The sequence below is a fragment of the Falco punctatus genome (assembly GCF_963210335.1).
Source record: "Falco punctatus genome assembly, chromosome: 13".
Classification (NCBI taxonomy): domain Eukaryota; kingdom Metazoa; phylum Chordata; class Aves; order Falconiformes; family Falconidae; genus Falco; species Falco punctatus.
In genome coordinates this window covers 28,900,355-28,925,219 of record NC_137593.1, presented here as the reverse complement: position 1 = coordinate 28,925,219, position 24,865 = coordinate 28,900,355, and the positions used below count along the sequence as shown (strand labels likewise).

The 24,865-nt window shown below is 44.4% G+C and overlaps 2 protein-coding genes across 5 annotated transcripts in view; both read left to right on the top strand.

Annotated features, from left to right (window-relative positions):
* Positions 1–146: 146 nt before the first annotated feature.
* Positions 147–4,704, top strand: PIGX (phosphatidylinositol glycan anchor biosynthesis class X). Its single transcript, XM_080410451.1, has 5 exons — positions 147–273; positions 383–524; positions 1,405–1,618; positions 2,908–3,008; positions 4,108–4,704. The coding sequence occupies exons 1-5, from the start codon at positions 182–184 to the stop codon at positions 4,258–4,260; spliced, it is 702 nt and encodes a 233-aa protein (XP_080266577.1). The 5' UTR covers positions 147–181; the 3' UTR covers positions 4,261–4,704.
* A 3,603-nt stretch (positions 4,705–8,307) lies between these two features.
* Positions 8,308–24,865, top strand: part of PAK2 (p21 (RAC1) activated kinase 2) — a 47,855-nt gene continuing 31,297 nt past the window's right edge. Inside the window, exons 1-2 of one of the 4 annotated variants that reach the window (XM_080410414.1) lie at positions 8,308–8,474; positions 16,764–16,830. The gene's annotated coding sequence lies outside the window, so the exon portion shown is untranslated. Of the gene's footprint in view, positions 8,475–8,733; positions 8,884–16,763; positions 16,831–23,231; positions 24,735–24,865 lie in introns of those variants that run through there. The other 3 variants (XM_080410415.1, XM_080410416.1, XM_080410418.1) reach the window with 3 other exon arrangements.

The following is a 24,865-nucleotide window of genomic DNA, read 5'->3' as shown; positions in this document are numbered from 1 at the left end:
TCCGCAGGGAGCTGTGATCGCTAGGCATGGCCAGGCACTAGGAATGTGTTAGCATGATGAAGGAATTAATTCTGCAAGCTATAGCAGCAGAAGAACAGGAGGCCCCTTTATAAGATCTGTGTGGAGGCCGTTGGTAGTTCTGAGAAGTTACCAAAGACATGAGACTTCATTTTGGTTGTGGATGTGGAGTCAGCGTGAGCTACATCATCCTAACCGGAGAAGGACAGCATGGCCCAACAGGGAACTGTGTTCCGAATTTGTCACACGTAGTAGGCGAGAGCTGCATCTCATCTCTGTGCACTTCAGCATATGTCTCTTGGGTTTTTGTTCCAATCTTTTGAAGTGCAGGTATGAACGTTTTCCTTTTGTTACTTGTTTGTAGGGACCTGCTGGTGAAGGTAGAACTTGGTGTGGTGGGGGAGGATGCAGGAAGATGCACAGTGGCAGCTAGAACTCGTCTTCCAGCAGGAATCTATGTGGATCCCTATGAGCTGGCATCACTGCAGCAGCACAACCTAACAAAGGTAACAACCCAGACGCTAAGACATCTGGCAGTTACTCAGATAAGGATGAATATGCTCAGCGAGTTGCAATCTGTGTTCATTATCTTGGTCGTTGAACAAAGGTGATTAATTTCTTTTCCTGGAAGGAGATGCCACACTGTATTTTCTTCTTGACATTTCATCTTATCTCTCCACTTGATCAGCATCGCTGAGTCAGGGCATTTTGTGGCATATGCTGGTGCTAGTTCTACATGTAGGCATGTGTACTGGGGAGCTGCTGCTGCTCTGCTTAGCCCTGGATGAGCAGTGATGGTGAAAGGCTGGGAAGCTGGAAGGTTAACCTCCACAGAAGAGGTGCTGCTGAGTTCTAAGTAGCGTGCTATGCATTTGGACTGAGTAGCTTTGCAGCTTTATTTTCACCACAGCTTTCCATGCTGCATTCCAGTCTTTGCTTTGCATTTTTGGTGGAGAGAAGAGAATGTGGCTTTAAGGTAATCTCCTTAGGTACTTAATGCAGTTAAAACATACGGATGCAAAGACGCTAGGCGACTTCTGCGGTTGAGATGCTTGCGGGTGCTCGTATGGCTTTGCTTATACGCATCACTAAGCCACTGCCTCTTAGGTTTGGCTGCAGGTATGGTTGCACTGTAAACTTCTCACATGTAGAAATCACTCATTGGCATTGGAGAGGGACTTGAAAAGTTATTTTGGTAAAACTTAAGGACAAAATTTCCAACTTGAGCCTCCAGCCCACAAAATTAGAAAACAGAATGAGGAATATTATTTTCCCTTATGATGCTGCAGTAGGTTACCGCAGCAGTGGCCTCTTAAATCCCAGAACCATGCACAAAATGTTCATACTTTTTTTCTCCCACATCCCTCCCTTTTTCTCTGTTTACAGGCGGTGTTAATTCCTGATGTCATTGATGTGGAGGCTCCAGAGTACTTAGCCACAGATTTTCTTCTTCTCTTGTACATGGAACCCGACCCTCGGTGTTCTCACTGTTTCAGAGCTGCCTTGCCTGTGCACGGGCGGTACCACTGGCCAGCAGAAGAGACCAGTGAAGTGCTGGTTGTTCTGAAGAGCCCAGAAGTGTTGGTCTGCTGCTGTGACAGTGAGATTCTTGTTACGTGCTCTTTTGGGGAGAAAGGAATAACTGCAGGCAATCCAGAGCTTGGAATCTAGTTCTTTATTTGTCTTCCGGAGACGGAGCTCTCAGTAGACATGTGAACATGAGGGGAAGATAGTGGCCCTGATAAAGACCATGTTGTCTTCCTCTTTGAATGCTGCTGCTGCTGCCTGACCAAAGGCAGATTATTTGTCAACAGATCTCTTGGTGTTGCACTGCTGCCATTGTACCGTTGTACTGTGGCAGGCTGTTTGGGCTCTTTCGCCTGAAAGCACTGGCAGTTGGTCTGTTTGTCACAGTCCTGGCAAGCCCTGGTTTGTTTTTTTTTTTGTTTGCTCAGGCTGCGTTTTTGCAGTGTTTCTCTTGGCAGCTGAAGCTATGCAGGACGTATTTAATATTCACAGTCATGTATTTACAGTAATCAAAGTATTCTGATGGTTTCTAACACTTTCTTTCTGCATTTCTTTTTTTAAGGGGAGAATGCAGAAAACTGTGTGCCTGAAGGTTAGAATGGCTGGAGTCTTAGACTCCTGTGAAACCAGAACCTGATGTCCGCTGACAGTATTTCAAATTACATGAACAATGAAATCCTACAACTTTGCTACAAATTGTGTTTCCTTTCACAAAACCATTCTTGCTAGCTGCCAAGTCAAATGTGCCAATGATTCTCAGCTCCTTTATCTTTGCTTGCACATTAATTGAGAGATGATTTTCTGGGGTAAACTTGGGGGCAGGGAAGACTGCCTGGTCAATTAAAAAAGGGGTGTGAAATCTTTCAGTTTTCCTGGCATGTTTACTACTTATGAGCAGGAAGACATTTTTATTAGTAGTATGAAAGCATTTAGTCCATTGGAGGGGAGTTCTTGCATGGGCTAAGAGGAGGCCAACAAACAGAAATGGAAGAATGACTTTTCTCTTCCCCCAAAACAATAATAACTGCATGGCTAAAGGTGAGGAGTCTACAGGCCAGTGATGAATTCTTTGCCCTGTTTAGGACAGAAGTGTCAGGATACCACACAGGTGAGATTCTTTCTTGGGTACCTACTGTATCAGGAAGGGAAGAGTTGCAAAGTTCGTGAAGAGCACTGTCCAGCACCACTTTGACCGTGCAGGTTAGCTGGCATGTTTTTGTCCGTGCTGTTTCACCTGTTGGCTTTCAGGGAGTGGATTCTGTCAAGCTGTTGTGGAGGAAGGATGCCTCATTTGGCAGACTCTTGCAGGCCATATGGCTTCATCCCATCTGGGTCCTGCTGATGCATTAACGTCTTCCGTAGATTCCCTGTCAGCAGAGTGTTGGAAGCCGGCTGAAGTGGAAGCTCCCTGTTCAGGCAGAGGTGTCGGGCCCTGTCAGTGGTACAGCGTAATGCACAAACCTGTGAGTTCTTATTTCTGGTGGGAATCCTAGGTTCTCTTTGAACAATTGCTGCCTTTTTTTCATTAGCAATTTGCATAGTACAGGAACTAATCAGTAAAAGACTAGTTGTGTGATTCCCCATTAGAGAGACTCCCCTCTTCCTTTCTGACAGCTTTTAATGCGGGTCATCCTGCCCTTCTGACATGCTTGTAGTCACTCTGTGTGCTCTTCCAGCCCTTTGTGATGGCTGCTCTCCACACCTTTTTTTTTCCTTAACAGTTTACTTGGAATTCTAGGATATAATTGGCACTGATCAAATTGGGAAAAGTCTACAACACAGGTGCTTCAGAGGAGTAGCAAACTGGAAAACTACTTTATGATCTAAGGGAGTGGTAAAACTGTAAAGATTGAAGGAATAACATCTTAAAAAAAAAAAAAAAGGCCACTTCTATTTGTTTGGCTGTTATCTGATTGGCTAAGTATTTTGGAAAAGGTGAAGTTTCTTTATTCTGTGTTCAAAACCAAAGAAAGTTGGATCTTTAGTGTGGTCAGCAACTGCCTTTGATACTTGAATGGGGTGCAGCAGCACAGAGATTCAGAAATAAGCTTAATTCATCTCATAACAAATCTGTTGTTTTAGTAACACACTTGCCTTCCTACATTTAAGATACCTGCAGATGCCTGGGATGCCTGCAGGTCTTGTCCAAAAACCTTTTGGAGCTTCCTGACTAACAGATGAACCAAATAGTTCTCCTTGGAGAAAACTGGCTTCTTGGTGATCTGTGGAACGCTCATTCTGACAGCTTCTTTCTTCCATGCTGTATTACATGCATATCCTCAATGGGAAGCCTATTTTAAGAGCAAAGATACAGAGGATATAAATGGCTACCATTTAAAAAGGGTAGGAGATAAATTTATTGAGCTTTGCACTGCATGGGTGGCTGGTGCTCCAGTTGCTGTGAATGGAAGGGTGATGTCACGCCTTGGTTTTGATTTCAAATCCCAGAAGAAGCCCTAGTAAAGGGCTAATTAAGTAGTAGTATGGTACCTAATCCTCTAAGTTGCAGTCAAGAAGAAATAGCTTGCTAAATGCCTGTAATCCATTTATTTTTCTTTGTAGGCCTCTGAGGAATCGATTCTGCAGGTTCCAGTGGGGCTCAGGCAACATAGCTCCTTAGTGTGTGTCGCGACTCTTCTTGCCACAGTGCTCTGTTCCAGTCTGATTCTCACAGCTGTATGCAAATATGGATACTTCTCCCCGGTGACCTCCTGAGGATAAAGAAATAGAGAATGACTGACCTCCATCGAGCAAAAATGACTGAATATTACATCAGCGTCCTAAATGAATCCTATTATACTGTTATTTATATCTTAGTAACATGCAAGGGTGCCATAATGGGTTATAGTTCCCTTGATCTAATTCTTACAAACACCTTTCATGCACCAGGAGACTGTTTTGGTGCAGTGACAATAGACAAAGCGGACGGGGGGTAGGAACAGCGCTTCAGAAAGCTGCAAGGACTGCCATGGGCAGTGTGGCAACAGTCAGGAGTGGAGCGTCTGCCTCAGATTGCCTCCCCCTGCTCCAGAGCCTGCTTTAACTACTGTGCTGCCTCTTGTACAGGTGTTTGTATTTCTTGAATTTAAAATAACGGACTCGGGGATTGGTTATTAAGGGTATGGAAAACATCTAGTCATTAAAGTTTCTGAATTTTAAGTTTGTTGTTTGGATGGGTTATGTATGAATTTGTGAAGAGACATTCTGTGTTTACCTGGGGCAGGAGAAGGCTTAAGTAATCTCTCGTGTTCTAAGTAACTGGGAGGAATTAGCTGCTCTTGGTCAAATTAGTTGAAAAGAGTTTAGAAAATCTGAAGGAAACTTTGTTCTGTTAGAAGCAGAAAGAGTAACCCTTGGAAGATGAAAGCTGTGAAAAGAGCAACTAGAAGCAAATATTTAGAAGACTTGCATTCAGCCATCAGAGCAGTTGATAAATACAAGGAAATGGAGAGGAAATTACTTAATGGAAAACCTGAGTTGCTCTGGATTGACTGGCGAGATCGGTTGCTCTTGCTAGTTGTCAGTAGGTGGCATTGTGAGTTTATGGCAACTCCTGGAGACCATTGCTGGAGAAAATAGATTTTATTTCCTATAAGCTGAGAGTAAGTTAGTAAAAGCAGGTGATTTTGGGGAGTGCGTGTGTGAGAGGGATGAATCAGAATTCTGGTGTTCATATTCTGCCCTCCTTTTGAGGGCTCTGCGTGCAGCCAAGACTTCTCATCCGCAGAGTCGGCCTTTCATCACTGTCCAGCTGTAGCTTCAGGATCCCTTGGGCATCTTTCTTCTGCTTCTGCTGGAATTCAATAGAGAGCTCATCTTGTGACTTCGCCCACGACAGGTTGGCAAGTGCTCTGACACTAGGCTCTTGTTTTCCCTGCACTGTGCTGAATGATGATGGCTGCGCCAGTACTTCATCCACTACCTCAGAGGAGTCATACGCTGCATCTGCTTGGGGGAAGGGAGAAATTACAGAGAACAATTGCAGGGCGATTTGGCGGCCTGTTTAACCACATCGGTGCAGCAGGGCCGTGGACTAGTATTGTAATGCTTGTCTCCGAGTGGGATTTTTAATTCCTGGAGTTGTTTGTTCTAGTGCTTGGTCTCTCTTACACAGGTAAGTAATTCTATGTTGCAATCTGATCCCTGGAATGGCAACGTTCCAGATTGTCTCTTGGCTCTGGCAGGTCTTTATCACTTGAAAGCTCACTTTTGGTTTTTTAACATCATTTAAGATAATACCATTTGGAAATCACAGATTGAGTTCCTTACTGAAGACAAGCTGCTTGATAGCATAGCCTAGTGAAAGGAGATGGCAATGTCCTTCGGACAAAGGAGAAAAAATATTGCAAGTGGCAAAAATACGTAAGTGGATGATTTGGAAATCTGTCCAAGTGGAGATGTGAGAAGGGAAACCCACGTTAGCAGTAAGATGCTGTAGGAGAAATGGAGGCAGGAGGGGCTTGAATTATAGGGGGCTTAGCACTGTCAGTACTGAACAGTGACTTCAGTTTAAATGCGCACTAGTCAGTTTGGCTGGCGCATGGCTCACTAAGTGTATCTAAAATTCATCAAGATCCCACTAATAAGCTTTTCAGCTGAACTTGAGTAATACTAATTAATGTAAAATATGAGAGAAATTGCAGTACTTCTCAACGGATCTTTTTAAATGGCAAATAGTGAATATTCGCTGTTTTTAAATCCATAGCACTTGTATTATAAATATAGTAGACATGTTTTTCTTTAAAAGCTGTAAATAAGTCTAATAACTATTGTAGTGTTAAGTATGAAGTGATTTGCCAGTGAACTTTCTCTCCCATACCAGAAACTACTGCTGTTAATCAAGCACTGCATTTAGCAGGCATGCCCCGATGATGTGCCAGACGCAGGGGGATGCAGCTGCCCTGGCAGGTTCAAAAGATGAGCTGTAAGGCAATCATTTCCCCGTGGAAAAATTCTGGCAGCTTTGGAGACAGAAATGAGGTGGCTGTGAGTTCTTAGCAAGAAGACATAGATGTAAGGGTTGGACACAAATATGTCCATCATTAATGTGTGCAAGGACTGAATCAGAGCATTACAAGAAAAGGGGAAGCTGCAGGCGTGTTAAAGGCCATGTTAGGAGTTGAGACTTTCTGAGTCGTGAATGAATGGGTGAACAAACCCAAATCAAAACAAAAAAACCCCACCCTAGTTTGCCTGGGGAGGGAGACAGAAGAATGGGACGGGGGATAAGGATTCTGAAAACAGCTTGGAGCAGGAGCCAAGTGGGTTTAGGGGTACAAGGCTGAAGCAGCGAGGAGAGGCAAGGTTACCTTACAGGGAAGGAAGGTAGAGCTGAGGGAATTGTGAAGGATAGAAATCTGCAGTGTTTCTTGAGAGGTACATGCAGAGATGTATTTGCAAAAGCTTGATCCTAGAAGGATTTAATAGACTTGAGTCAGAGTAGGAAAGTAACAAAGCAATATGCGAAGAGAAGCAAAGGCTATGGCCTTGGCTGCAGTAGGAAGCGGACCAGAGCAGTTTCCAGTAGCCACAGCAGGGTCACTTTGAGGTACTGGTCCTGGCAGAAAGGGGCTGAAACAAGGCAGGTCCATGGGGGCAAGTTTTCTGTGGCCATTGGCTCTGCAGTAATTCCGTGGAGAGTAAGAGACGAGACAGCCAGCAAACGCTGGCTGGAAGGTTTGATTTGTACTCCTCGTGCCAGGACCTGCACAGAGGTCTGGAGCCTTCGTGGAAGCCTGCTGCTTTCCCCCAAGGCCTTCATGAAGAGGAGCTGCCTGGTGCACATCCTTCTCCTGAAAGAAAAATCAGGTGTTGCTTCAGGCCTGGACTGGGAGGTGGGGTCCAAGGCTGCAGGACAGGTGGGTGCTTGGGGAAGTCATCTGGAAGATTAAACATGTCACAGGAATTTTGGCAAAGAGGTCTCGAGGGCACATACGCTGCTTTCTCAGCTGTGTTACTACTGCATCTCTTGGGACCTGGCGGCATCAGAGCAGTGGCTTAGGTCGCCGAGGGTAGGAGAGGCAACGTGGGAAGCGGCTGCGTGTCCAACGCATGCTGGTTGCACCGGCAGGGCCCAGCCCTGAGCCCTGTGGACTTTTGGACCTGGAAGTTGGTGGGAGAAGGGTTAATTTGTCATCAGCTGTTTTGATACAAAAAATGAGCCCCTTCCAGTACCTTCAGGGCAAGAGGAAGAGCGAGCACAGCACCGAGGAGGAACACGAAGGCGATCACCCTGGTGTGCTCACCCTTCCCCAGCCGGCTGCAGAGCGGGTAGGCTGCCCCCGCGCCACCACCTCAGGGAGCTGGGGGGGGCCTCGGGAGACCCCAGGCACCGCCTGAAGCCCCTGTGCCGTGCGAAACCGGTTTTCCTCATGAAACGAAGCGCTGAGGAAATAATCTCAGATTTAAACGCCAGAAGATGGAAGCGAGGCGGGAAGAAGAGCCAGTTCAGCCTTGGCCCCCTCTGTTGCCCTGGGGCTGCGAGCTTCTGGCCCTGCAGCTCGGTGCAGCCCACCGCCCCCCAGCAAAAGAAATCGTGCATAAAGCTCGGGCGGCGCGACCGGCAGGCAGCACGGCTGTGCCTCGGGCGGGGGGCGCGGGGGGGCCTCGGGGGAGGGGCGAAGGGCGGGGGGGGCGGAGCCCCCCGCCCCGCCGCGCTCCCCTCGGCGCAGCCGCCCACGCGCCCCCGGCGCGGCCCTTCCTGCGCGGGCGCGCTGCCCGCCGGGAGTTGTAGTCGCGTGGGCGGCGCCCCGCCCCCGCCCGCCCTCGCGGGCTGTGGCCACGCGCGGCGGTTCCGCTTCCCCCTCCGGCTCCTGCCGCCGCCGCCTCGGTGGGTCCCGCCGCCGCCGCCATTGCAGAGGCGCCGTGTGGCGGCCGCGCCCCGCTCAGCCCGCCCGTCCCCCCGAGGCGGCCGGCGCCTCCCCAGCCCGGTGAGTCCGCTCCCACCTGCCCGTCCTTTGTGGGGCCCGCCGGGCCGGGCCGGGCCTGCGGCGGGCGCGGGGCGGCGGCTCCTCACGGCGCTTCCGGCAGCGCGGGCCCGCTGGCTCCGCCGCCTCGGGCACCCAGGGCGGCCGGGCCGGCTGCGGGAGGGCGGCGCGGCGGGGCCTGAGCTCGGCCCCGGCTTTCTGCGGGCCGCGGCGGGCCCCGCCTCGCTGCCCCGCCGCCGGGAGCCCCTGCGAGGGGCCGCCGCCGCCCGCGGGCTCTCCGAGTCCTTGGGGAGCCGGTTAGAACCTCGGTAACCTCGGCGGGCGGGGAACGTCGGCGTGGATGTGGCTCTTAACGTGGGTTTTCCCGTGAGGATTTGCAGGCGCGGAAGCCGAGCGGGTGCGGGCGGCGCAGGTATCTCGGCAGGCGGGGGGCGCGCCCATGCCGTGGCTGCCGTGCCCGGGGTGCCCGTAGCCCCCCGCCTGCCGCGCCGGCTGAAAACCGTGGCTCTTCGTGCCCCTCACCTGCTTGGTTTCTTCTCCTCTCTGTGTTTTCTGCTGTAGTTTTGCTCCTGCTTTCTGTGTTTGCTCTGCCAAAGCCCTGCATTGTCTGGTTGCTTAGTGGTAAGCGGCTCGGGGAGCAGGGCGAGTGAAGGCTGTTTTAGCCCGGTATGTGCGAGCAGCTGCCCAAAAGTTGGTTTGGGAGCAGAGTGCATCAGCTGGCCTTCAAGGAGCAATGTCGTGCTTTGCCGGCAGCCAAAATACCTCGGTTCATGGGCTGCCACGGGGTGAGCAAAGTTGGTTCAGATATTGCAGTATTTTAATCATCATTATTTTGAAGGTCTTGCAACAATAGCAATGTTAGACGCAATTCAAACGCAGCGTATCATGGGTTTTTTTATCGTGTTACTTCAGTCTTTCTCTGGTTTTGCCAGTCTTTTTTTTTGGGGGGTGTGTTTTTTTATACTTAAAAAAGCAGGCATGTTCTTGTGAAAGTTTCAGATCTACTTTGCACCATGGAGTATCCTCATAATATGAGCCCTGGAGTGGTACCTCCCTAAAAAACCAGGGAATTAACTACTTTGTGATTCAGTTTCTTCATTTAGGAGATGGAGGTAATTTAACTCACGCGGACATTGTGGAGGCGGGTTGAGAAATATCCGTATGTAACCAAATGAGTTGTTCCAGTTTTATGTTACCAGAGAACTGACAAATCAGACATTTCATTATTACAGACTAATAGACTGAGATAGAAGCAACATTAGAACTATAAAAATGCAAAGCCTTTGTGTTATGAGTTTTTGAGTGGAATCATTAAGATAAGAGAAGCACTTTAAAACATTACTCAGTGAATATTTTGTAGAGGAAGGAAAAGCCTGTTCTGCAGTTCACTGGTTGGGCGTTTCAGTTCTTGAGGCCAGAACAGAAATACTTGAGAAAGACAACACAGAAGATCTGAGTTACTCCAAGTTGTATGTGAAATTTGACTTGGCTTTGTGCAGACATAGTTGTTAAAGGAAAAAAATGTTGGGCTATTAAATGGGCGATAATGCCTCTGTCTGTCTTAAACTTTTTAACACTGTGCAATGTTTTGGTGCATCCGAGGCGTGTGCTCTCTGAGCTGCTGTGTGGCAGCTTGTCAGAGGCTGATGTACTGAAATGAAATTTGTACCGAGTTACAACCTGGATGTTTGGCCAAGTTGGGGGAGTTTCTTTCCGGAGGCACCTGCTTATGTTCACCCACCTCTCTGGGATGGGTGCTGGGGAGGATGGGTGAATGCTTTGACCATGTATGGTAGGTCTAATCTTGTGCTTGTTTTAAAAGGTATCCTTTTAAAAACTCATGCAAGCTTGCACAGTTTGAGTCAGCCTTTTGGTTATGCTTAAGAGAGAAAATTACTCAAGCACCTTTGGTTTCTAAATAACTTTATAATATGTGTAAAGGGTATTATTGATGCTGCAGATTTTGTCCTTGTGGTGGTGTGGAAAGCTGTAGGGATCCAAATCTAGGTCTGTGTGTTTTATTAAGAAGAGAGAGTTCTGCTTCAGAGCTCTTGTATCAGTCTTGGGGTTTTGGTTTAGATTTGCCCCCACCTGTTCTCTGTTTTCTGCATTAGGAGGTTTCTGAGGCACTGAGAGCTTCCCTGTGAGTTTTGTGCCAGTATATTCTTGTTTCTTACAACACACACATTTATTGACATGTCTGTGCAGCAGCCACGACAATGAAAAAGCTACTTTGTTCTGAAAACAACCCCTAGTTATAGAGACGCTATTCTAGATGGCAGGGCCCAGCGATAATGCCAGCAGTGATGGAAGTCCTGGGGTCAGAAACCAGGATGCAGGCAGAAAGCTTTGAAAGCAAGTTGACTTGCCAAAGCATGCAGGAGGGAAAGGTAGCGGAGGTATCTTGGTGGGGGGAGCAAGAGGAAGGAGAGATCTTCAGCAGCCAGGCACCAGGTATTAGCATGCGTCCTATTCAACTGCATTTCTGCTGGCAGCTGAGAAAAAGCAACCGAGTTGCCAAGAGAAGGTGGTTGTTGGAGCTTTGCCTTCTTTTTCCAGAAATGCAGTAGTTGTGATCACTTCTGCTCTGTTCTTGTCAAAGCAGAGGCGCTCTCTTGGACGAGGAGAGAGACTCAGAAAGGCTGCACCAAGCTCAATTGTTATTTTGCAAGGAGACACCTCCTTCCTCAGTCTAAATCGGATTTGACTGTCCAGCCCAAGACTTTGAGAGTGTAATTGCACAATGTCCTCTTGGAGAGGTTTCTGCACCTGCTGTGGTAGTAACAGTAACTGAATGTACCTTTTGAGTTCAGTTCAACATTGCAAACACTGAGGTTACCCCTTGCCCTGTGAAGTGCAGCGCTGGTAAAGGTAACTAATGACTCGAAGCCCTTGGGTGCCAGGCTCAGCTACCGGGTTGCCTCTTGGAAACGATACAGTCCTCTTAATGCAGCGCTTGGCCCGTGCTGTGTTGATTCTGCCTCTCTGCAAGGTCAGTTTGACTGGGGAAGCGCCATGGAGGAGGCTGCATCTCCTGCAAGCTTTCCACATTCGCAGGACTTTGTTAGGCAGAAATCAGCGTGTTCTCCAGCCTTCTGGCCTAGCAAGGCCATGGGGGAAGGGGTGTAGGCATGTGTGAGCAAGAGGGGGAAGCTCTGGACTCCTGCCGTGGTGTGAGAGCAGCCGTGCTTGTGGTAGGCAGCAGCTGGGAAAGAGGGAAGGATTCCTGGGTACTTGCCTTACGGCAAAGTGCAAGAAACCCCTGGGCAAGGCACCGGTTTTGAAGGCAGTTTCCTTTTAGCAAGGAAACACTGCGGCATTCCCTGAAGGCCTAAAGATTCTTCCTGTGCTTTGCTGTTTGGAATTAGGGTGTCTTGAGACTGCCGTCCTGTAAGATTTTAGAAAGCTCTCACCTGCATTTAAATGCAGGCGGTAAGAGGTAGCGGATGGTTTCAGGTGAGAATAAGAGATCTAGTGACCTACCAAACAGGGGCCAGATGGTGAGGTGTACATTGAGCTCAAGACTTGTGAGATCTCAGAGCATGATTTTACCTAAAGTTGTGCCTTACTTTATTGGGAAAATACACACTTTAATGCTTGTATTTTGACTGATGTAGTGGACAGTGTCACTGAGAGCTGGAAACACTGGTTTTGGTCCCAGTTCTGTATCTGACTTGCCATTTTTTTAAGTTGATCATTTTTTCTGTTTTCTCAGCTGGGAATGGGGTTTAATCGGGCTTTGAAAATGTCTCACCTGGCAGGCAGGCAGAGATGTGTTAGGAACAAGCCTTAAAATTGACAAGTTTCATTTTGCTGTTTAGATACACTTTGGGTGATTAATGCTATCTGTCAATTCACAAAAAGAATTCCTTATGCTTTTGAAAGGCTGAGGTTGCAGTATACTGAAACACTTGAGAAATTGGTGAGGCTTCTTTTTTTCTTCAGGCAAGACAAGTGAATTTTGAAATTCTCTAATTCATGTATCTAATTTTTGTTCATGAATTTCAAAATGCTTTTTCAAAAATCTTTGCTTCAGCTGCTAATGATGTACTGGTGCTTAGAATTGTTTTAATGAACACACCTTACTAGGGGGAAATACAGTATTTTTAAGACTCCCAGAAAGTACTGGGTATAATAGATAGATTGTTGTTGTTTCCCTAAGATCTGTGCCCAGCGCTGGTGCAGCAATGGCAATGACAAGTTTGCTCAAAGCTGAATGCTTAAACAGCATGAGTTTGTACTGAAATACTGGATGTTGTCCTGGAAGATACATGGTTACCTGTTGCCAATAACTATACTATATTTGAATTTTTGGTCAGGGCTGTTCTCTCTGCCAATTAGCAAAAATTGTTTCCTATCTTTAAAGGAGTTATTTTGATAAGACAGGTTTAATACTCTGTAATTCTGTACTTTCATTTCGAAGAAAAGTAGCTGTAGGAAGGAACTAACATGTTAGGGCAATGGTGGCTATGATTTAGAAGTGGTGTACAATGTTAAGAAAGGGATTTAACGTCATGTGAACCAGAATGAGAGCAGCTGGCAGGTGTGTTAAGGAATGGAAATGTACTAAAAAGTGTCTCCAATTCAACTTCTAGCTTTTTTTTTCTGAGGTTTTCTGCTTCCTGTGATAGGTGCTGGTGCTGGATTATTGGGTGTGTACCCATGGGACTTTGTCAGTGTTTGTAGGGTTTCCAATTATCCAATTGCATAGGGTTTATTTTAGAAACAATTCTAATACTTTCTGCTCTGTTGTATTTGTTCTTCACTTACAATCGTTCTAGAACTGCTTTGACTAACAGAGGTATCTCTTGGGCAAGAGCAAGAAAAGGCTGTTTCTGGAAGATGCTTTTTAAAATCACCTTTGCATGTTTAAGCCCCTTTCCTCTTGAAAATGTCTCCGATAAAGTCAGAATGTGGAGGAATGAAAATATCTTTCCCCTAAGTCTGTCTATTTTAAAAGGCCCTCCTCTTATAAAGTGGTCTTCTGGGGATTTGGGCTTCAGACAGAAGCTGCCTGGGCAGTTTCTTGTGGAAATAGCTCATTGGAAGGGGCTGAATTGAAAGTACACTTCAGCTTGTGTGGTACCTGCTTTAGGGTGTAAAATAAAAACTGTGTAATAAGTTATGTTAACAATTCAAAGTGAGCAACTTTTATAATTCCAAAACATTGCTCAAAAGGTAAAAGGAGAAGAAATGTAAGAGTCTTTCAACCTTTTCTTCTGTTTTAAACAGTTTGACCAATCAGGAATTCCTAAGACAAAGAATTACACTGAATCCAGGCAAAATGTTCAAAAATGTTTATCGTAATTGAGGAAAAAAAATTCTGGCCAAATTCCAGGTGCTCTTGAAAAGGGCCTCTTTGGAATTTAGGAGGTAATGGAAAGGATCTCCCTCTCTTGCTACAGGCAGGTCACATCAGTCCCACAGCCTGGAGGCTGCCTAAAATGCCAGCAGCAAACAGTCCCTGAAGGTGTTGGAGGATGAAGGACCAAAGGGTGAGGACAGTCATCCACAGAGTCCCAGCTATGTGTCCATAAGCTCTTTTTGGCCGACTTACATGGAAACATTGGTCTAAATGCTCATGCTAAGGCAGTTCTCCCACTGCTGTGTTGGTGTGCTGTGAGTGTGCAGAGAGATGCTTCCTCGTTCAACAGCGGCTACTTGGTGGCATAAAAAGATGCAATTTTAGTTTTGCAGCTCATGTAGCATGGGAATACAGAATGTAGCAATGGCGTTAATGCTCAGCTTGGGCAGCTGCAAAACATTTGGATCTTGGTTGAGTCTTCTGAGCCTGGCTGACTTCCTGCATGGTCTCAGATGGCTGGTACTGTGTGTGCTTGCTTTGGGCCAGCAGGTTAATTGCAGTTCATTAAATACTTGATGTTTTATACTAGTGTTAAATAAGCTGAGTGCTCGAGATTTTCCCCAGGACATTAAGTCCACCTGCTGTGCCTGATTTAGACCAGAAATACCTGACTGTGAGGGATGCTGCTTGATTTTACACCTAGGTAGGTATGGGAGCCAGCCATTTGGGTTGGAAGGGGAGAGGAGAAGGTCATCCTCTCCCCAGACCCTGACTCCAGTGAGCTTGTGCTGTGGCATCCCTGAGCGTGGTGATCTGTGTCAGGGAACTGAACTGATGGAAAAGGAATCACTGATGTTAAACTTGGCTTGAAAATTTTGCTCAGTGATCGGACACGAGTGGCCCAGTTTATAGCTGCTGGAGAGTTGCGTGCCTGGCTTTCTGCTCCTGCTTTTTTCGCAGGTGTTTCTGAGATTTTGGAAATGTTACTTCAGGTCAAATGCAAAGCAAACAAATGGGTGTTTATTTGTAGATCTTGTCACAAAATACTAGCATTGTTTTCTGTGGCATAGAAAGTAGATTTCTGATGTTGTTAAATGATTTATTACTTAAAAAATGCCTTTTTTTTCAGTGTGTGAAACGCTAGCTGTAACTTACGAAAATGAATTGTGAGAAATGTTTGATTTTCAGAGTTGGGACATTATCACTAAGTGTGAAATACTTAGTAAAGTCTTTTCTGCTTGTCTCTGTTGTGAAGTCCAGGATTTTCAAAGCTATTTAGCAATAAGAAGAGTTAATTTTAATCTGGTGCTAACAAGCTAAGGCACTTTGATACAAATGTCCAAGCTTACAAAGTAATCTGCTGTGGTAAAGTTGGCCTTGACTGCTGCGCTCAGGAAATTCATGCGAGTACCTTCTGCATTTTGTTTCTGGCATGTTGCAAAGTGGACGGCAGAGCGGTGGGTTGAGGACAGTTTCGCAGTAACCGAAGTAGTGTTGGCAGTGCTGGCGAGTCAGTGCTGCTGTGAATGCTGCTGCTTCTGTCCAGCCCTTCTAGACCTATTTGCGGGGTTTTTATATGTGTGGTATAGTACTGGTTTGGGTTTGTTTTGGTTTTTTTGTTTGGTTGGTTTTTGGGTGGTTTGTTTTTTTTTTTTGAGGAGATTGGTGTTGAGGGTTTTGGATACAGATTATTTTTCTAGGTAGCTGTTGGAAATGGAAAATAAAAATTTAAGAGTAGTTCAGTATAGCTGGTTTGGATACTTTCATCACAAGTAGGGCTGTGTGTTTTACTGTGTGGTTGTGATGTATTTTATTTTTTTATTTATTAATAATTATTCCACTGTAAATTATTTTACTTCTAAGAGGAAAAATTCTCATTCTCCTTGGCTTGTTGTGTGTATGCTGGAAAGTCTTACAGTCTTTTTGCAGCACAAGTAAATGTACTTATGCTTGGTGAAACTGGACTGAGTATTACTTGTGGAAGAAATTAAGACACCTGGTAAACCTATATAATAGCCTGCCCACAGCAGTATTACTAGAGCTTGGAGTATCTAATGTAATAATGTTTCAGTGTCTTAAAAAAATAAATTGGAAAGAGGGTTGGAGAAAAAACTAAAAGAATGAAGGATAAGTGAAAATACCAAGAGGGAATGATTTTTATTTTTTCTTTAATTCATAGTAGTGATGCATTTCTTTTGCATTTCCAGCAAAAGAAAATTTGTATTGACACCAACAGGGTTGAAACAATATTTTTTTCCATTCCCTCATTGCTGCTAAGAGATACTTATTGGATGCATGGTTGGCACTGACTTTTATCTTGTAACACTTCAAGCATGAGTTGTTGGGGATCCTCCTTGCCCTGGATTGAAAATCAGTAGTACTTTTCTAACAGGTCTTATTTGGCTGGGTGACTGGTGATGGTTGTACTTTACTTTCTTAGCCCTTCCAAAGCCCACAGGCCAAAGTGAGATGCCAGCTTTCTAAATTTAAAACTGCACCTTCACTGGAGAAATGTCTTTCTTTCGAGGATCTTGGTCACGATTGAAAATAGATGTAAATCTTGTTCTGTGTCACTCTGATTAAATGAGCATGATTGTGTTTCCTATGCTGCTGAAATAGCTTTCTCTTCCTAACCCTTAATGGTTTTGCCATTTTGTCAAATAACTTGTCAGTAATTCTCAACATTTGGGGTCATAATTGTCCCTTTCTCTTGTTTATGTTTTTAATTTCCTAAAGGAGGTTTGGGTATCATCAGTGCTTTCTTTTTGGCTTCACGTGTGCTGCCTATGTGCTCATACATACCTGGTCAACGGAGGATGATGGGCCATTTTTCAGTGAGCAGCATGGTGATAAGACTGGTGGCAAGTGACTGCTCAGACTGATATTTTGTGGACTCTCTCTTTGTTGCCAAGTTTATTAGAGATTTTTATCTCTGTTTCACTCCGTGGAAATGGCTTACTGAAATTCACTTCCTGTTTTCTTAACAGAATTGAAAGGACCTGAGAAAATTTTCCCGTAGATGACAAGCTCTTGGAAAGTTGACCACTTCTAAAGGTATTATATTAGGGTTAACTTCTTCCATAGTTACAATAAATTTTATAAGAGGACAGTCTTCTTTTGTGTATTACAATAAAAGTGTGTTTGAATTTTCATAATCACAGAACTTGTAAGTCTTCCATGCTCATTTGTTGCAACAAAAAAGGTTTTATGCCCTCGTGCGTATGTTCAGACTTCCTGGTACCAGCAGCTAATAGTATTGTAAATTAAAAAGCAGAAGACTTGGAAGGCATAAAATTGAGCTGGGTCAGGCTATCGCTGTGTCTCACCCAAGGTACTGATTGCAGTCTGTTCTTGATGGATATCGGCTTCAGTGTAAGGACTCTCTTAAATGGCTTTTTGGAGCTGGGGTGTAGTGCAAGCCTTGCTTCAGCAGCTGTCTGCAGTACCCTGGTTTTGCAGTAGCTCCAGAGGAAGGAGTAGATTATCACAGAGTGACGCCTCCCTGATAGGTCCTTCATCGTCCTGTGATTCAGGGCTTGGCTAGGGCTGAAGATGAAGGTAACGCTGTAATGCGAGTCTTCAGTTCTTGTGTTGATGGCACAGCATGAGCAATGTCTCCCCTGACAGATTACTATCACGCATCTCTTGCAATGGAATTGGAGCCCCTCAGGTAAGTGGGGTATCTCTTATTTCTGTTGGAGTGAATAGCTTTAATTTTTTATTGGGGTGGTGTGGATGGACCTCATGGACAGAAGCCTGCATTTCACGTATGAGTTTTTGTGTCCTGTAAATCTGGTAGACTTTAGTCTTTGAGGTCTGGTCTATGTGAGTTCTGTCTCATCCTCTCAGACATCTTCAGCTGCTTTATAATTGCACAACTGTTACTGGAGGCAAGATGATAAGGTAGAATTGGGTTAGAAAACTGCATCCTTTCATATGTAAATGCCTGAGCCTCATCAGAAAAATGCATTTTCTGAAGCTTTACTCTTGTTCTGTAACATTTCACTGGAATCTTAGAATTCTGCCCATAATCTAACTCGTTCTTTACTGAACCAGTTGGTACGTAGTTATTACAGGTAGAGCTGGCAGGGAAAATGAAGTTTAAACTTCCGCAAGTGCTGCAGTACTGCAGCATCCTTGCCTAGACAGCTCAGGCCTTACAGCTTAGCTGTGATAGCTGAAATGCTAGTAGTATGAAATACCCTAAGGAAACACTTTGAGTAATAGCTTCAATAGGATCACATTTACAGTTGCTTAACATCTTGTATAAATTTAGCAATGTGATAGATGCCAAAAGACAACCTGTCACCAGTCATAGAGACCTTCACACAAATTGGCTCTCGTATGTGCTTGTGTTAAACTCCTGTCATAATTTGTACAATTACATGAGGTTTTTAAAGTCTTTTGCAACTTTAAGTTCAGTATTATGTTTTGTCAGCTGTTTAAATATTTTAACTTGACAGCTTCCTTTGGAAGCTGTTCTGCTTCAGAGGGTGCTGGTTATCATGTGTTATAATTTTTACAATCTCTTTGTCTATTCAGTTGGTAACTGTTCTTAATTTTGTATTTTTAGTTTTTAAAAAGTATTTTATTCTTGATCTATAAAATCAATTTTTGTGGTCCTGGTGCTGCAGCATAATGTATAAACAGTTGTAGACGGCTAGAGATAATTTGTGTCTAGTTTTCCATCAGTAAAGCTGGGGTAAAATAGTAAATTCTGTGAAGTATGCTAACATAAAATGGTAGGATGTATTACTTCACTTTGAAAATTTGATAAATTTGTTTAACCATTTACAGTTGGTGTTTAAACCATTGTAAATTTATTTACATGCATGTATTTTCAGGATATTTTTACCATACATTTGATTTGTGAACTGCAAGAAGTGTATGTAGTAGTACTAATAAATGGAAGTAGTCGGGGCTTTTTATCTTTTTTTTTTTTTTTTTCCCCCTCCTCCTGCTTACTGGCTTCTATAGTTGCTGTGTAGGCTTGGCAAAAACTAGTTTCCACATGAGGATATGAGGAATAAAGATGTGTTGTTTTTGACTTATGATACAATATTAAGCTTTTTTTGGCTGATTTTCTTTTTTAATATATTTTCATTTGTAGCCTGTGCACCGGTTCTAGTTGGTTTGGAATAGTTTCTTCAAGCATTTTAGATAGAAACCCATTTGAGTGCGAAGAGTGAGAGTAGTTTTACTAGGAATGACTTAAAAAAGAAAAATGAGAGCATTAATTTAAAAAACTCATTCTGGCAGCAAGTTTTTTGAATGCAAATTTTTCTTTCCAGCTTCCAAATAAGTGCCAGGCTTCCTGAAAGATATGCAGAGCATCTGCCCAAATTTCAGGGAATTTCTGCATTAAACTGTATATTCATGTGTTGCTTGTATGTGTGCAAGTAATTTTAAAGTAGAAAATCTGTAACAGCATACCAGGCAAACCAGGGTAGTATCACAAAAAAAGAGTTCTGGAGTGTGAATACGGCTGAATGATTTGCGGAGCCAGTTTCCCTCACTTGCTTTTTCCCTGAGTTGTTCTAGGTATTAGTTTGCTGTTTTTCTGTTGATGAACACAGGTCTTTGTGTCCAAAATTTTACGTGTGTTGATACCTTGAATTCATGTTGATTTGAGTTGTGACAGCTGGAGCTTGTGCTTTTCATACTGTTTATTGCTGTTTGAAATAATGGGGAAGGGATTGTCTGTGGATGCGATGACTGCAGAATTTGGTTGCATGCCCGATCTTTACCTCTCCTCATAGAGTTAAATATGCCAAGAAAATATAGACTAATCACTTGTCTCTCTTTGTATAAAATTTTAAAATCAGCAGTGTATTGAAGTTCTCTCTGAATGTGACAATATTGAAACATTTGTACAAACTAGCTGTGGGCAGAAGTTGTGAGGTTTTGTTGCGGAGCTCTGGGGTGTATTTTACTAAGATCCAATGCCATCTTACCGTCCTGAGCTGCTGTTGGTAGAGAAACACTGGGTTGACCCTTCCTGTGTTGCTTTCGCTTGGATTTTTCTTGTTTTAATAAACTGACAGCCTCATTTCCAGACTCATAGGATGCCCTGCTTCCCCCACGAGATCTATGGCTGGCTCCTGCTAACGCCTTGCAAGGAAACTAGTTTGCTGTTGTCTCCTTTTCCCAGTTTTCCTCCAAGTAACTGCAGCACTAAACACTGCTTTGTACTTTCCTGTTACCAAAAGCAGTCTGGCCATGGTGGGGGCGTTACCAGTTTGCTGATGTGGGCAGGACCCTGGTTGGGGTCGAGGGAGCCAGACCTTGCTGAACTTGCTGGTGGCAGCAGTGCTATCTACAGCTTTGGAGACGGCCGCACCTATTTATACTTTTAGGTTATTCTGGCAACAGTGAGGCCTAGAAGCTGTGTGTGTTTCTGAAAGGGCTTAAGGCTTGTACAATTTGTGCATAGTAGCCACAAACAGCTTTTTCAGCTAGTGGCAAGTGAACTTGCCTGGTGCAGAAATGGGATGCTTCAGGGAATTCCGCTCATGTAGGCGTTTGAGTGTGAAGAAATCATTGTACTTGTCTGTCATGGCACAAATGAAATACAATTTTCCCAGGTGAAATGATCTCTAGTCTTCTGTATGATGCTGCTAGAATATGCTTAGGAAATGAGTTATGTCCACTCAAGCCATCTCCGTGGGTTTTTTTTGAAAGGCCTGTTGCCATGCTCAGGTGCTGCTTGTATTTACAGGTACTGCATTTGATTTCCTGTAGACGTTGCTCTTTCTGGCTGAATTTATGTTCGGTGTGAGCATGAAGAAGTAAGCATCTCGGGCTTGGGGCTGCTCACATAGGGGTTTTGGCAAACTGTTCCAAGTGGTTGCAATCATTTAGCAGCTCGCTGTACTGGTATCCACTGGTGTGCACCATGGCTGGGAAAACCAACTTGGAAGAGGCAGAATTTCACATTTGTGACGTTTTATGCCAGGCCAGCACTGTTTGACAGCGCTGTGTGAAGAGTCAAGTGTTTGGCCCCCAGGGCTGATGAGCAGAGATGCAGTTACCATTACCGGCTAGCAGTAGCTGCAGCTGAAGCAAGCCTTGCCAGCCACTAGAGAGAAAGAAAGAGCTCTATTCTGCCCGCTTATGAAAAAGATAGCTTTTCTTGGGGAAACTATTTTTCTCTTGTTTCCCCTTCATATTTTCTCTTATTACTCCTTTTTTCCATAGCTGACACTTGACAGCTCTACCAGTGTGATGAGGGAGTGATGGATCCCTTAATCTTGGATGCTTGGCTTTTTTTTTTTTTTTTTGCCACCCTGGTACACACTGCATGTTTCCTCTTCTCTTTCCAGTTAGCCCTGGACCTCTAATCTGGATGAGTAAGCCATGGCCTTGTTTTACCATTGCCCAGTAATATTTCCGGAGGTTAAAAAAGCCTTTGCTTTCTGTTAGACTTACTGGTGATTGCTCCGCACAGCATCAGTAGCCTGGTGGTTTTAGAACTATATTGCCTTACTGAGTGGTGGTTAGCTAGGTTAAATGGCTGTGAACGCTGTTAGAAATATAAAAGTGCACCAAGCTGTATAGGTACCTCATGCAGAGTAGCCTTTATTCAAATAACTTTTGCTCTGGAATGCGTGATCCCGCCCTGCCTGTAAATGCCAAGTTTAATTAAGAGAGAATCTCAATGATGAAATGCAGACTTAATTTTTTTCTTCTTGTACACTTTCCCTACTTGCCCTTTTTTTCCCATTCTCCTTTGATCTTTAGAAAACCTCAGCTCATGAAAATAAAGGCTGAAAAGTGTCTTCTAAGTTGGTGAAATATGAGTAAGCACAAACACCTTGAATCATGGATTTGCATGTGATGTGCACGCTGCGGGCTGTCTCGTCTGTCTTTAGTTGAGTCAGATTTTTAAGTAGGTAGTGCAGGGGTAAGTAATTTCCTTGTTGAGGGTTGAATAGGCTTTTTTAAACACCTTTGAGTACGTTATCATTATGCAGCCTTGCACAATGGTTCGTTGAGGGAAAGCTGTGGCTGTGGGCTGCATAAAATGAAGCGTGGCCTGGGTTCAGCTGGTAGGCGGTAACTACCCATCCCTGCAGCGGAGGGTGGAAATGGGTCCCGCTTCATTTAATTCCTCCTCCACTGCGCTCTGCAGCCCTGCCAGGGCTGCCTCTTGGAACAAGGTGGGAATGGGCATTGCGGCTGTTGGCTCGGCTGGCTGGCTCGTTTCTGTGTGCTGCTGTCGTCAGCTGGCAATAATGACGTCATAACCTTGTCGAGTAAGTTTTCCTGCCAACCTTAGGGGAAATGGGAAATAAAGGCAGTTGGGAGGTTACTTCTGAGGCCTCTCTGCTACTGTCGTCAGTGGTGTTTGAGCTGTTTCAGAGGCGATAAAGCAGAGAAGAGGTTTCTAGTTCATTGGTGGTACAATATGCCAACACAGTTCAATAGTGCCAAATACATTTAGTGAAGCAGAGATGAATATTCAGGTGGGAGTTGATTGCTGTGAATGCTTTAAAGGGAGGAAGCGGGGATGTATCACAAGACTTGCAGGTGGCAGCAGTATATAGTGAAGCCAAGTATCAATTTGCTTGTATTTTCAATGAACTAATGTTTTTTTTATCAGGACTCTTGCGCACCTTGCTCTGGTCTGTGCCTCTTCTGATTTTTCCCTGTTGATAGTTTTTTCAGTAAGAAAAGTAGCTGATAATTGAGAAATTATCACCCTTTCCCCAATTCAAATAATAAAAAAGTTGAAAATTTGGGAGAAGTCCTTACCAGGATTTCTGGTATTGCTGATTTGGTTTGTGTGGGTTTTTTTTGCTATATATACAGACTTTGTGAATCTGATCTGCCACTTTGGAAGGCTGCCAGAACCTTAGAATTGTAACCTGCTTCACTTGTCTTGTCAATGACTATATGGAAGATGTACCCTGCATTGAGGGGTGAGGCTGGATTACCTGCAAGTATTGCGTGGTGAAGAAGCACTAGCTGGAACGTGCTTATTTGTGTTAGCTGTCCAGGGGATGACAAAATGATGCCTACCACTGGTCGCTTCTTAGACTGGGATCTGTTTTTATTTAAAAAAATGACATTTTTGCAGACTGGTTGCTCATTTTCAGTGCAAGAATTTGCACATCTGCCGAGTGCCTTAAGGAGTAAATAGTTGAATCGCTTTAGGTTGTAACGTATTTTGGCAATGGTTTTGAAGAATATTTTTCTTTAGGCAGCCCTAGCAACCCTTTCAAATACCCCATGAATATTTGCCTGCCATAAATTGGCTGATGGTAAGCACACCTCATTACAGTTTTCGAGAGATTATTCCTTCTAGTGAACAAAAGGTAGTTTCCGTTCTGGTTTTTTTTCTTCTGTTCAACCATGCTCCCACCCCCCCACTTCACTTGGCAGTTAAATGGCTGTTCTTTTTCTCTGTGCTATGTTCTCCCTTCTATTTGCATGACTCGGCAAAAATCAAAAGGCAATTGAAGGCTCGGAAAAAGGCAAATTGGAAAGAATTTAACTGGGTATGTTATATGTGTCATCCAGTCTGGTTTTGCAGAAGACTGAGGTTCTCCTATACTGTTGTTAGAGTGGGAGCATTATGCATCGCTTCTGTCACATGCAGTGGTAAAAGGAAGACAGCAAGAGAGGACCTGTTTAGAAACTTCACGGTTGTAGCCCTGCTGCTTGAAAGAGGCAAATTGGTGCTTGGTGGCTGTTAATTTTGAAAAAAAAAAAGATGCTGGCAATTTACTGGCTCCAGTAGTGGGTCAGGCTTGTGCCGAGCAGTCCGTTTGGTTAGTATGTGACCCTTTGTATATCTTTGTGAGAAATTTATGTGATCACGTATTTTTTATTGGTGTTTTCTCAACTGCATCATTTGAAGGGGGTATTTTGCTTGTTTGTGCTTGTAAATTAGGGAGATCTGTGCTTGTTGGAGTATTTTGGGTTAGTCTAGTTTCCTCTCCCCTCCCTGTAAGGGAAAGTTAAATAAAAATAACTGGTGGCTTTTGCAGGTATGTGGTTTGGCATTGACCAAACACTTTTATCTGGGATCCCCTAAAGCTGGAAAAGGGATGTTTCAGCAAGTCCCGTGGAGATTGATGCCTGCCTTTTAAGAGGTGGAAAGGCTTTGACAGCTGCATGTTGCATTAGAGCATCTGTGTGTGTTTTTAATAACTGTAGGTGGAACAGATTATACTGCTGGCTCTTGCTGGCCATTATTAAGGTTACTCTTGTTCTTGCTTTTGCACAAGTCCTTTTCTGGCAGGCAGAAGATCTCTGACTGTGTTTGCCCAGTCTGTGAGAAAGTAATTCTTCACCTGCCACTGCTGGTTTTTTTTGTGCAACTTTTCTGAGTTGAAATGAAGAGATAAGTATTTTGTCTCTGAAGGTAATCTCATACTGTTCCAGAAAACTCCTTTTTGGATTGGATTAAAAAAAATCTCATGGATCCAAATGCTTCAAGTTGGAAAGTTTTGCTTTTTGTGGAGAAGACAGCCTGAGATTTGCTGGTTCTGTGAATTTTTCAGCAGTGGTGAAATAATTTCAAGTTGATGAGCTGCTGAACTAACATGCTGTTAGGATGGGGCAGGAAGTAAGCTGTGGCTAGGTAGCACCATCTGAATAAAAAGTTGTCAGAAAGCTGCTTTCAGCTAATCCCTGGGAGGAAGTGAGCTATAATCAGTACTAAGTGAGCTAATCACAGGAAATCTATTGCTCAACAGGAGCCTGTTTAAAAAAAAAAAAAAAAAAAAGGTGAGGGGGGCGGGGAGAAAGGGGGGAAAAGAAAAATACTCAGGCAGTTGTTTAATTCTGCTTTTAGACTCCAAATCTTTTTGATCCAAGAAAATGGAATATCTGATGAAACGAGCAGCCTTGGATCACCACTTTAAAACTGCATGATACATAGATCTGTTTGCCCTCTTTTCCAGAATAATGAAGCATCAAGTCTCATCTCCTCCAGTAGAGTGTTTTTCCAGGTATTAAAAGGTGGTGGTATGGGGAGGCTGCAGACCAGCTGGCTAGCAAAACCACTGGGGGGTCAACGGACTGGGAATGAGTCAGCAGACATTTTCAACAAGAGTTTTTATAATTCAAACCCAGTGTGGCA

Bases quoted from the DNA above. Each gene is read 5' to 3' on its own strand.
- PIGX (XM_080410451.1), top strand. From the start codon at position 182: ATGTGGAGTCAGCGTGAGCTACATCATCCTAACCGGAGAAGGACAGCA. The intron at 274-382 runs GCGAGAGCTGCA...ACTTGTTTGTAG, and splicing joins GAATTTGTCACACGTAGTAG to GGACCTGCTGGTGAAGGTAG. The intron at 1,619-2,907 runs GTGAGATTCTTG...CGTCTTCCGTAG, and splicing joins GTTGGTCTGCTGCTGTGACA to ATTCCCTGTCAGCAGAGTGT.